This window comes from Ammodytes marinus (assembly GCF_949987685.1).
Source record: "Ammodytes marinus genome assembly, chromosome: 7".
In the NCBI taxonomy this organism is placed as follows: domain Eukaryota; kingdom Metazoa; phylum Chordata; class Actinopteri; order Uranoscopiformes; family Ammodytidae; genus Ammodytes; species Ammodytes marinus.
Window position 1 is genome coordinate 18903487 of NC_137211.1, and position 12229 is coordinate 18915715.

General features: G+C 44.8%; 1 protein-coding gene across 1 annotated transcript in view; it reads left to right on the plus strand.

The window, feature by feature from the left end:
- LOC307253242 (nuclear receptor coactivator 3-like) overlaps positions 1-11187 on the plus strand; it is a 66226-nt gene extending 55039 nt beyond the window's left edge. The window contains exons 10-23 of the mRNA XM_080031186.1: positions 1-78; positions 397-893; positions 1425-2539; positions 2635-2767; positions 3308-3466; positions 3680-3910; positions 4596-4701; positions 4824-4995; positions 5454-5780; positions 6304-6402; positions 6947-7196; positions 7446-7623; positions 7732-7936; positions 8415-11187. The exon at positions 1-78 is cut by the window's left edge and continues 70 nt beyond it. Of these exons, the coding sequence (XP_079887312.1) occupies positions 1-78; positions 397-893; positions 1425-2539; positions 2635-2767; positions 3308-3466; positions 3680-3910; positions 4596-4701; positions 4824-4995; positions 5454-5780; positions 6304-6402; positions 6947-7196; positions 7446-7623; positions 7732-7936; positions 8415-8426 (3562 nt within the window). The 3' untranslated portion in view covers positions 8427-11187. The remainder of the gene's footprint in view (positions 79-396; positions 894-1424; positions 2540-2634; positions 2768-3307; positions 3467-3679; positions 3911-4595; positions 4702-4823; positions 4996-5453; positions 5781-6303; positions 6403-6946; positions 7197-7445; positions 7624-7731; positions 7937-8414) is intronic.
- The last annotated feature ends 1042 nt before the right edge of the window (positions 11188-12229 follow it).

Consider the following 12229-nt stretch of genomic DNA (forward strand, 5'->3'; position numbering starts at 1 on the left):
CCAGACCAAGAGCAAACTGTACCGCCATCCCATGAGCAACGAGCCTCAAGGCTTCATCTCCACTCACCTACTACAAAGGTCAGGAACTGAAAATGCACACCCACTCCATTCAAACACAGAAAAAGGATGCGTCATTTACTTTACTGTATTGACAAAAAGAAAGCACCATATCTATGTGAGGCAGCTAAGGCATTCAATAGCTGAAGTAGCAGCTGAAGTTGTTTTTATACCCTACTATACATTCAGCAAAAAATAACTCCTCACAGGGAATTGCACTATACTGTAGATGCATTTATTGTGAGAATCTGCTGTCGGAGAGTTGGTTGCCTTTTTCAAGGTTTGAGCATATTTTCAAAACGCTGTGCTTTTTTCCCCGCTGTCCTCCCCATCATACAGGGAACCAAATGGTTACCGCTCGGCTCAGGGCGGGAGCATGATGGCGAACCCTTTGAGACAACAGAGCATGGGAGGCCCCAACCCCAATGCCCAAGTGAACATGAACACCGGTGGGGGGATGGGGATGGGGGGCATGGGTGGCATGAACAGGAGCTATGGCATGAGCGAACAGGGTCACATGGGTCACATGGGTCCGATGGGAGGCGGGCCTATGTACGGAGGAAGTGCTGCAGGAGGAGGCGGTATGGGGAACCGCATGATGCAGATGAATCAGGTGGGACACATGAACCAGATGGGTCCTATGAACCACCCAGGCCAAGGCATGCAGCAGCACCAACAGCACCCGCCGTTCCAGGCAAGCGGCGGGTTCGGTCTGAGTGGCATGAACAGCCCCACAGGAAGCCCCAGAATGGTCGGCCCCCAGCAGCCGGGACTCCTGATGTCACCCCGTAACCGAGGGAGTCCAAAGATGGGCGCCAACCAGTTCTCACCTGGAGGTAAGGGCGATCAGTAGCTGGTGTTTTTTCCATCACCCTGCTTTTAATGCACATTTTCAGGTATCGCGTAAGAAAATGATGATGATGGAAATGCTAAAATTTGAAGAAAAAAAATCCTCTAATTAGTGTAATTTGCATAAAAGTTTTCATGCTTGCTTGAGCTGGATTTGACTGATGCGTTAAAAAGAGTTGTTGTGCACGATGAGAGATGGAAACACATTTGTCAATGCGTTTTGACGCAGCATTGAACTCACGTGACTGATCAGCTGTTTCGTTGTCGTATTGCCCCTTGCTGCTATGTGCTACATAATTTCCGGAGAGCAGTGAACATGTACTACTTTTTATAATAGCCATGTTGCAGTAGGTTGCCTATACCGCCAACATCTAAACTAAACTAGTCTAGTTTTTTCTTTTTTTTTGCCAACTTACAAAATATTTGCTATACATTTAAATGGAAACCTACATAACCTATATATTATAAATTGATTTACTTGTTCGATTGGATTCATTGAGTTATGTCCTCCTTTCTAGGCCTACACTCTCCCATGAGTGGCATTGCCAGTGGAGGAGGAGGAGGGGGAAGCACCACCACATTCTCCAGCAGCTCCCTGAACGCCTTACAAGCGATCAGTGAAGGAGTGGGGAGCTCCCTGCCCTCCACCCTAACATCCCCCTCTCCAGCCCTCAAACCAGACAGCTCTCCCAGCGTCCACTCCTCCTCCTCTTCCTCTCAGCCCAGTCAACCAGCCAAACCGGGACAAGATGGCTCCAAGAGCCCCGCGGGAGGCTTAGGGCCCGGGCCCGCCGACCACCACCACCCCTTACACCATCACCACCATCAGCATCAGCATCCTCAGGCGGAGAGTTCTGGAGACCGACCGGACAGTCAAGCAGCCACTGTCATGAAAGAGTCCGGAGAGGGAGGCAATGAGGCAGGCGTGGCCAGCTCTGAACCCCCTCGAAGGTTGCCGGACAGTAAGGGCCATAAGAAGTTGCTACAGTTGCTGACTTCCCCAACTGAGGAGCTAGGCATAGGTGGCAGTGGGCCAAGCGGGCCCCCTGTACCACCCCCACCGACCAGCAGCAGCAGCACTCAGGCTGCAGGCTCAGACAGCAAGGACCCCACCGGAGGCATGACCAGCCCCTCATCCACCGGGGTCTCCTCCTCTTCTTCAGTCAATGCAGGCCAGGCATCCGGGGGGCCGGGGGGCGTCTCTGCATCCCTATCGTCGGCCCACTACACAGGCTCGCTGCAAGAGAAGCACAAGATCCTCCACAAGCTTCTTCAAAACGGCAACACCCCTGATGACGTGGCGAAGATCACGGCCGAGGCTACGGGGAAGGTGACGCTGGGCGGCCAGGAGGGTGGCGAGGCTGGAGCAGGGGGCCCTGGGGCCGGGATGGTCACGGAGCCCAAGCAGGAGCAGCACAGCCCCAAGAAGGAGAAGACCCATGCCCTCCTGCACTACCTGCTCAACAAGGATGATTCCAAAGAGCCGGCAGACGTCAAGCCTAAACTGGAAGAGCTAGACGGTAAAGGAGCCCCGGGGGCCGCTGGCGGTCCTGCACGGGGCGGCCCTGGGCCCGGGCCCGGCCCTGCAACTGAACATCCTGAGAGCAAGATCAAGTCGGAGCCACCTGATGACGTAAGAATTGACAGAATAATTGAAATAATCATATTCTAATTGACTTACTACCGTGTCAGACATTTATGTAATAACTAAACTGTTTTTATGTCCAGTTGCACAACCTAGAGTCTATCCTCGGTGACTTGAGGGGTTCAAGCTCTGACTTTTACCCGGATCAGCCTGGAGGTGGAGGGGCTAACGACACAGGAAACAAACCCCAGGGTTGCCCTGACGACAGCCTGCAGGGTAAGTGGTTCAAGGACAAAAGCCTATAAGAAGGGTGGATGGCGTACTTATATGTGATGATATAAATACAACATACCAGCTGACCTGCATTTGGAATCATCAGTGATGTCTTTCTGAGTTTGAGTTTACTTCAACAGCTTAGTTTCAGGCCTTGATGCTAAAAATAGCCAACAAGTCTCGCAGTTCTCTTTCTCCTAACAATACTATTTACATGTAAATGCAATGTTTTATCGTAAAAGCTGTTTGAAAGTGTGTGAGCAGTATCAAGACCAATAAAAATAAACAAATATTTATCATCATTCTCTCACCATAATTTAAAGTGTACTGAAAAATCCTATAAAATATAAATATTTTCGAATTGTCATAGGGTTAGATACTTAGATGTTATTGTTTCCCATATCAACTTATTTCATGCAACGCAGACATTAATCTCCCTATTCTTCAGGGGGACACAAGTGTACATAAATAAATAAATAAATAAAAAATTAATCATTAAGCAATGATGAGTGTGAGCAATGATCTTATACTTTTTGTATATAGGGGGTCCAGGTATGGGTCCGGGGCCTCGGGGGCCCTTCCAGAGGACAGTGTCTATGGACGGGAAACTTCCAGGTGGTCCCGGAGGAGCAGGTAGACGCCCAATGCTCATCAAGCAGGAGAACATGATGGGCAGCCCTGATGGCTACCCAGGAAACATGGGTGTGTGTTAAAAAAGCTCTGCATTAGTTTTAAGAGATTTTTCTCACCAATCTCTGCCTTCTACGTATTTTAATTTGTCGTATCCTATTATCGAATAACCTTTAAACATTAAACAGATTTAAGATTGTAAATGTGGAGGACTTGGCCACACTGATCTCCTTAAACCCTTTCATGATACTGACACATGCACATCTGGTCTTAATGTATTACCAGGACCAATGAATAGGGGCATGGTTCCCCAGAGGTCTCCCATGGGGGGTTCAGCTGACTGGGGCATGCCCCGTTCTGGTGCCAGCCCGGTGGGCTCAGCAGGACACCCATCCATGATGCGTCCAGGAATGGAGTACAACAACAGCAAGGGCATGATGTCTGGACCTATGGTTAGCCGCTCCAACAGCGTACCGGGCACCAGGTCCATGCTGCAGCAACAGCTTATGGAAATGGGTACGTCTGTCATACTGTAAATGCTGTAAACAACACAGTTATTTGAATATATGTACCCAAAAGCAGGGAGAAGTGTGGAAGATGTGCTGCGCAGATACTAGGGCTGCACGATTAATCACAAATAATCTTAATTCATATCTATACAATCTTATTTCTAAATGATGCCGATTGACTTACTATGCATTAACGTCACACTGCATGCTAACTTCTTTGCTTTGGAACAATATAAACTGTATAATAGATAATGTAATTTGCCAGTGTTGGTCCATGATGCACCAAAATGTTGATCCTGTAGGCTTGTGTTCTCCACCAAGAACAGTGTTTGGTTTTCCAAAATGGACTGAGTGCTAGTTTTTATTTATTTATTCATTTTAATCGAAAGTTCTTACTTTATATATTGTTTTTTTATGTTCAGCAGCATATAGCCTAAGTGTACATAAATAAGAGAATGAGAAGAGACGTTTTTATGTTAGAAGAGACGTTTAGGTCCAGCTCTTAATGTTAAATGTTAAGTTTAAGAGTGCAATAACTGTTTTTGCTGCAGAAACAAGAATCGTATGAAAGAATTATGATTTTAAATTCTTAAGGAAAAAAAATTGTGATTCATATTTTAGCAAGGATCGTGCTTTCCCTAGGAGGTTCTGTGATGTGTATAAATAAGAAAAGTATTGTCTTTGTGGCTTAGGAGGCTCTGCTGACATGGGCATGGGTATGAGCCCCTTCAGCCAACAGGGACAGCCCAGCCAGTCCTCCTCCTGGCCGGACTCTATAATGGGCATGGAGGGTAACAGGTCAGTGCAACATCCCTTATTGTCTGTAATTCCTTCCTGATTAGCTGCGCTGTGCTCTGTAGTAGCGTTTTTTTTTTCTTACTCAACCTCATGGTGAGTTTATGTCCATCTGTGCATTGTAGACGACAGTTTGGCAGCACCTTAGACGACCTTCTGGTGCCTCCCACCACTAGTGAGGGTCAGAACGATGAGCGGGCGCTCCTGGACCAGCTAGACTCTCTACTGAATAACACTGACGGCATCGCTCTGGAGGAGATAGACCGGGCCCTGGGCATCCCAGACCTCGTCAGCCAGGTGGGTTTTCACAATAAATAACAAAATGTATGGATTAAAGGTGGAGTCAGCGATTCTGGTTGTAATTTTCTTTTGTCAAAAAATAGTGAATATCTCCAAAAAGTGATTTTGTCAACAAGCATTCTCCAGAATTGCTGACACCACCTTTATTAACAGTATTGTCCCCTCTTTGTTCTTCTACGAGAAGCAAAAAGTAAAAGGAGAAATCAGCCTGCATGTCTCATAAGTGAGCCTTTACGTTCACCTTTTGCATTAGATATTTTAGTCATGACTCACCGTGTTCACAGTCTGTTCTTTTACTAAAAGGGAGATGGATGAGCCCAGAGGGATCTATCTGTGCTGCTTAGAAAAAGAAAATTACAGAGCCAACCATTTGGAAATGAATCAATTAGATGGAGCTGTTTGACAAACTTCTCTTTCATTGTCCCCCTTGTCCTCTATCCTGTCCCTGTCTCCAGAACCAGGGACCTGAACAGCAGCTGGAGCCCTTCCCGGGGCAGGACCCGTCCATGGTGCTGGAGCAGAAGCCTGTGTATGGACAGGGCTACCCTGGACCCCCCAGCATGCCCATGCAGTCTGGCTATGGAGGGAACCCCATGCAGGGCCAGGGCCAGCAGGGAGGCTTTGGACCAATGCTCTCTCAGATGGGCCAAGGAGGCAGCTTCTCCGGGATGGGTGGAATGGGCGGTATGGGACACCCCCGCGCCAACATGATGAGACCCAGGATGATGACCGCCAACAAACCAATGAGGCTCCAGCTGCAGCAGAGGCTCCAGGGCCAGCAGGTAGGACTACATGAAGCTCACTGACTGATCAGTTCACATGCAAACAATTAGCTTGTGTTAGCCAGCTGTCCCAATAAAGTACTCACTCTAATCTAACCGTGTTAATATTGTGATTATATGAAGGGCATTCACATTGGAATACTTAATCATTCAGGTGTATTAATTGATACTCAAGTGTAAAATCCATGGAGGACTTTCTCACATGTGGGAGTAATTGAATACAATATCAGTGGTGCATCTTTTAAATGGCTAGAAATTGACAAATACAATGAATGGGTAACTTGAAAATGCATGTTTGACCCTCTGCCCTTTTTTATTTAGAAATATTTTAGAATTCCCGAAGCTTGCCTGATACATCATTTTCTCTTCTTACATAATTTCTTGTTTTCTAACTGCCACAATAGTGCACCATCTATGCGAGAGTGTATTTATAATTGATTTGTGATACAGTAAAGAATGAGGACAGGGTCGGATTAACATTTGCTCCTCCATATTATGTTGAATCTTCTTTCTCCTTTCTCAGTTCATGAATCAGACGCGGCAGGGCATGGGCATGAAGATGGAGAATCCGGGAGGCAACCCTGGCATGAGGCCCGGTATGCAGCCCGGCATGGGAGGACAGGTGATAATAATAATAATTCTAATAATAATAATAAAATTGATTTATAGAGCACTTTCTTTACAATGCTACAGCGTGTTAACAAGAAAGAAAGAAAAAGGACTGTGCAGATAGAAAAGAATAGGATATGAACACACAGAGGAATTTAAAAACAATAAAATTAATAGGATTATATAAATAGGAAACACCATTGAACGAATACCAATGTACCTGTATAAATGCATGCGTTTTATGCCAAAGCCCACAAATATTTAATGGTTTGCAGACGTACTTAGACCTCAGGGGATTATTGATCCAAGGAATCTGAAGGTTTCCATGGCTTCCGCAGTCCTCTCCCACCCTCCACCCCCCTTCTTTAAATAATAGATGTTTTTCTTTGGCTTCATATAATAGTTTATAATCAAGAGGTGGGCAGATTTGTATCACCCACCCATTTTTTAACGTCACTGATGACTATTTTTAACTGTATATTGTATTAAAGCTCCACATATATTTATAACACCTGTCAACCCTCCTCAAAGTCTCCCATTCTATTTGTTTTATGCAGTCGGGCTTCCTGAATGCTCAGATGATGGCTCAGCGCAGCAGGGAGATGGTTACCATGCAGATGAGGAGGCAGCGCATGATGATGCTGATGCAGCAGCAACAACAGCAGGCCGCCGCCGCCGCGGCTGCAGCCGCCGGAGGATTCAGTCCCCCTCCAAATGTCACGGCTCCCGGGGGCATGGACAATCCTATGGGAGGGCCAAACATGGGCCAGCCGGGCCCCCAGCAGTTCAGCTACGGTGGGAACTATGGTGAGTTCACTGAGACAGGCCGCACAACAGAATAATACTGCTGCTCTCTGGTGGCCAGACAGTGCACTGCAGGGTTCTGATCTCCCGTGTCATGTTAGCGGGAAGATAGGCAGATGTACATCTTCTTTGTATGTGTTTTCTGTTTATAGTCAGACTAAATATTGTGATTGAAAGAATAGTAAGTATCAGAACACACGGGTAGCATCATAGAGAGGAAAGGCCTTGAGCCTAGCTGATTTATCTCCACAGGTATGGGCCAGCAGGGAGACCCTTCGTTCGGCCCCTCAGGCGGCAGCCCTCCTAACGCCATGATGCCCGGTCGCCTGGGGCCTCAAAATCCCATGATGCAACAGCACCCACAGGGCGGTCCCATGTACCAGGGTGCAGAAATGAAAGGCTGGTCGCAGGGAGGCATGGGACGCAACAGGTAAGAACTAAAACAAATGTACGATGTTGCAAAGGGAGAATAATGTGTTTTTCTTTTCTTTAATACGTTAAGTTGAATACCTTCCTTCCTGTCGTCCTCCCTCACCAGTTCCTACCCTCAGCAGCAGTTTGGGCAACAGGGCCCTCCGGGGCAGCAACAGTTTGGGCAGCAGGGCAATCCAGGCCAGTATGGAGGCATGATGATGAATGGAGGAATGCCTACCAATGGAGGAGGAGGTCACATGGGCCAGATGGGAGGGCAGATGGGTATGAACCCATTGGTGATGGGGCGCATGCCTATGGGGCCTGATCAGGTGAGTGCTTAAAGGACAGGTTCACATTTTTAGGTTGCCCTATAAACAATACTGACATGCTCATATGTACACCTACAGGTCATTTCTTGTAATCCCTCCTCTTGTGCAAAGTGGGTGCGAGAAATCTCTTCTTAGACCAACATGCGCCACCCAAATGTAACATTTGACTTTCCATCTATATTGATTCCCGCCGTTTAAGGTTTGATTGATTATTCCTCATCGCTTAAATTGAAATTGCTGTAAGAAGCACTGTCCAGAATGGACGGGAGGAACAATCAAAGCAACCAATAACCATTTCATTATACATACAGGCATGTTAGTGTTGTTTTATTACAGACTTGAAAATGAACATGAAAGTGAATTTACGCTGTCTGACACTGATTCTGTTTTGAGGAAAGTAAAGAAAAGTGGTGTTCAATTGCAATTCATCTGATCACGTTTATTTCTCTCTTTTTTTCTCTTTACCCTCTGAATCTAGAAATACTGCTGAGCATCGTGACAGAAGCATTTGTCTCACTGTGATCTCCATTCAGAGAGAATACACGGCTTCGGCGGCACAGGAGTGTGTGTGTGTGTGTGTGTGTGTGTGTGTGTGTGTGTGTGTGTGTGTGTGTGTGTGTGTGTGTATGTAGTGCTGCACTCCCACCAGGCGGGGGAGTGAACTTCCTTTTGGCCTCGCCTGGCGACTAACAGCAGGCTGGTGACCTGGAGGAAAACAGAGCGACTGTCACATCGATACAAGAAAAACAAACAGCGTTCATAAAAAATTAGAAACACTGTGACACACTTAAACACACAAATCATAAGACACGACACACAGCACTGCGATTCCTCTCTGTAAGACTGTATTTTTCATATCCCTCTCTCATGAGCTGTGTGTGTGTGTGCGCGCGCTTCGGTAAACACACACCGCACGCTGGACCAAACCGTGAAGGTGGACAGACACTTGAGCAGATCACAGACTTGAACACGGACGAAACCTGTTATAATTTCCTCTCCTTTGTCGAATGTACCACGAAGATTCTGGTTTTTTTTAAACGTGGGATTCCTCTATTTGTTTCTGACCTTTTTGTGGGATTTTTTTTATCCGCCGCCTCTCTGCTGCTCCTGGAGGATCTCTGCGTACGCAACGTAAAGCAAACACGGTTCTAGATGACGAGCCGTCGGATTGTGACACTCAGATGAATGTCATTAGGCAGTAGCACATTGCTTCTTCGACCTCCAGGACGCCGCCGGAATAAAGTACGACTGAATTGCTTGTTGGCCGATTGCACTTTAAGGAAAGGCCAACATCAGAAGGATTGTGGCAATATAGAGGCCTTTACCCAATAATTAATGCATAGCAGCAGAAATTTACTGTTTATTTGTGTGTGCGTGTGCATGCGTGCGTGCGCGCGCGTGCATGTTCTCCAAGTTTTCCTCTCTGAGTAATTATAGGCCGTTGATTGGAAATGGGTCAACCCAGATGATCTTTGTTCCAAAAGGGGGAAGCAGTAGAAAGGCAGTAAGCACAGATTTTAATCCAACAATCTCGTCTGCAGTATCACAACACGAGAAAGGAAATAGTTTTTAATTCATTTTAAAATGAAAACAACCTAATTCTATTAATGTTCAAACATCCACTTATATTTATACAGATTCATAATGTGGTCGTTTTTATCATTCCAGGTGTAATTTTTCAAATCCAAACGTTGCGGATCTTTCGGTTACCTTTGCACCGATTTACCGTGTTACGAGCACAGAAGGGAAATTGCTCGCCAGTTCTATGACAATGTCTTCATTCGCTCCCACTGTTAGATAAAGTGTGTGTTTGATTTCAGTGTGCAGGTTTCTAGCAATAATCCATCCTCCTGGTTTTCCTCTGAGGACAAAGCTGAAGTATAATTTAGTCAAAGCGATGGCACTGCAGTATTAGACATGATGTCTTGTTTGGAGCTTTTTTTCCCTTTCTTTTGTCTGTGAATATGAATTGTAAATACGCTTCAAATGTACTATATATAAATATATATGCTTTTGTAGGTCACATACTGTTTTTGCACAGATTGTAAGGCTTGATATTTAAAAAAGTGTAATTTTCTTAATCCGTCATAGGTCAGCTTTTATTTTCAATACTCTTAACCACCAGTTGGAAAAGGGAGGGCCTCCTCTTTTGGTAAAGCAGTGTGTGTAGATTTTCTTTCCTCTCAGAAAGCACTCTTTATTTTCTAAGGTCATATTCTTAGCGAAAGAGGTGCTGGTGTGTAATTTTCTTTTCTATAAATTATTGTTTCTTTTGAAAAAAAAAAGAAAACACAAATAATGCCTATACAAAATAAATAAGTTGACACATGATTGTGTTAGGCTTCTAGGGGCCCAGATGTCTTACCAGTAATGTGGGGTTGATGTTTTCTGAACTGAACCTCATGCTTCCATGTGTGACTTTTTAGGTTCCACTCCTCAGATTTCTGTGCTTTGGATTTTGGGCCGATTTGATCGTTCAGACTTTGGAAATCAGTCCCGTTGTATAACTGTCCGCAAGTCCTTTTCTTTGGTTTACAGACGTTTAATCCAGATGGAAGCGACACGACAAGATGTAGTTTGAATCCCTAATTACCTGTCAATCGTCTTCTTTCTTTCAGTGAAATTTGCCTTTATTTTTTTGTGTTTCCTGTGAAGTTTTCTTTTGTTGAGAAATCTACCTTCAAACACATGCTCAATCCAAAGATTTTTGTTTGTCATTCTGCAGTGCATAGAAACAGTTCCTGACGTAGATCGTGCAAGTACTCATGTGTGCTTTCGCCGTTGCACATAACCTCTACTATACATTGAACTAAATATGTTTAATTGCATATATTATATCCCCATCCATAAGACATAGAGTTGACACCAGTCTGGTTCTGCTGAGGTGGTTTTTGAGTTTTTCGTTTGTGATCGTTTCTTCCTTTCTGTAGAAATTATGGCCAGTTGAATTGTGGTGCTGCAAAAACGGTTATTTCACAAGAGAATGTTGAGATTTTTCTTAGCTGGAAGGGAGGTTTCATGATTGATGTCTTTATGTCTCTGAATAATAGCTTGGAGTTGTTGTTTTTTTTAAACCCCGGGCTCAATGAAGAACATGAAAGTTTAATCTACAAATATCACAAAAAGAAGAAATGTCTGTGTTTTGCTTTAAATGAAAGAATAATCTCCTCTTAGTGCATCTTTGGCACTAAAACTAAAAGAAAAAACACATCTTGGAAGCATACAGTCATTATTACAGGATGTAATTACTATCTGCATTTTTTTTCTTACTTTGTTTCTTGATGTTAATATCGTTGTAAATACAAAATTTATATTTAAACATTACAATGTCTCTGTTGTCTTTTTGCACAGCATGCACCAGTCATTTTATTTATGACTCCACAGTCCTGCTGCCACAGGTCAGTCTTGTCAGTGTGCAGCAACCGATGCAGTGTCCAGAGTGAAGTGAAAGTGTGTTTAACTGCAGTGTCTGGGCTCTCCAAGAGCCACAGGTACAAACAGTAAGAAGAGGTTCTTTTCATTTATTCAGGAGTCTCCCAGTCTGGATGGAGTGGGAGGTAAGCGCGTGTGCGCGTGTGCGCGTGTGCGTGTGTGTGTGCGTGTGTGCGTGTGTGCGTGTGTGCGTGTGTGCGTGTGTGTGTGTGTGTGTGTGGTAATGAACACCTTAGACAACTTAGGCAAATCCTCAAAAGTGAACCAGAAAAAGGCGACAGCCTCCTCTCAGACTGGCTGTAGTCTGTGAAATTGAGGTTCACACCGTCTGCAGCCTTGCTTTTATCTGCTATTTGTTTTCTGCAACTGGCCCCCTTCCACCCCATTCTCTCTCTCACACACACACACACACACTCACACTCTCTCCAAAGTGGAAGCTTTTGTCATTAATCATGCTACTTTTCCGCCTCCTCTTAATGAATTTTAGCGCCCCATGAAAATATCTCACACTTCCAGGCCGTCTCAGCCCTGTTGCGGCTGCTGAACCCGTGTGTCATTTGTAATAAAATGACAGTGTCTGTCAGTTTAGTACTGGCTGCCAGGTGACTGTAGGCACACTCAAGCCTTCAAACTGCACTTTTGTAGCTGGAGAAATGCATTCCATGAGACTAGGTATTTATATGTATTCATATACTGATGATTTTGTTGTGGGAAATAGTGCAGTGTTTAATGTTTCCATACAAAATAATCATTTGAAATCAGCCATGAGAATCTTCTGAAATATAATAATATGACAAAAAAATAAAGTTCAAAATACTCGTATAGCCTATTAAAAGCAAGTATTCGGTATGTGCAAAGTCA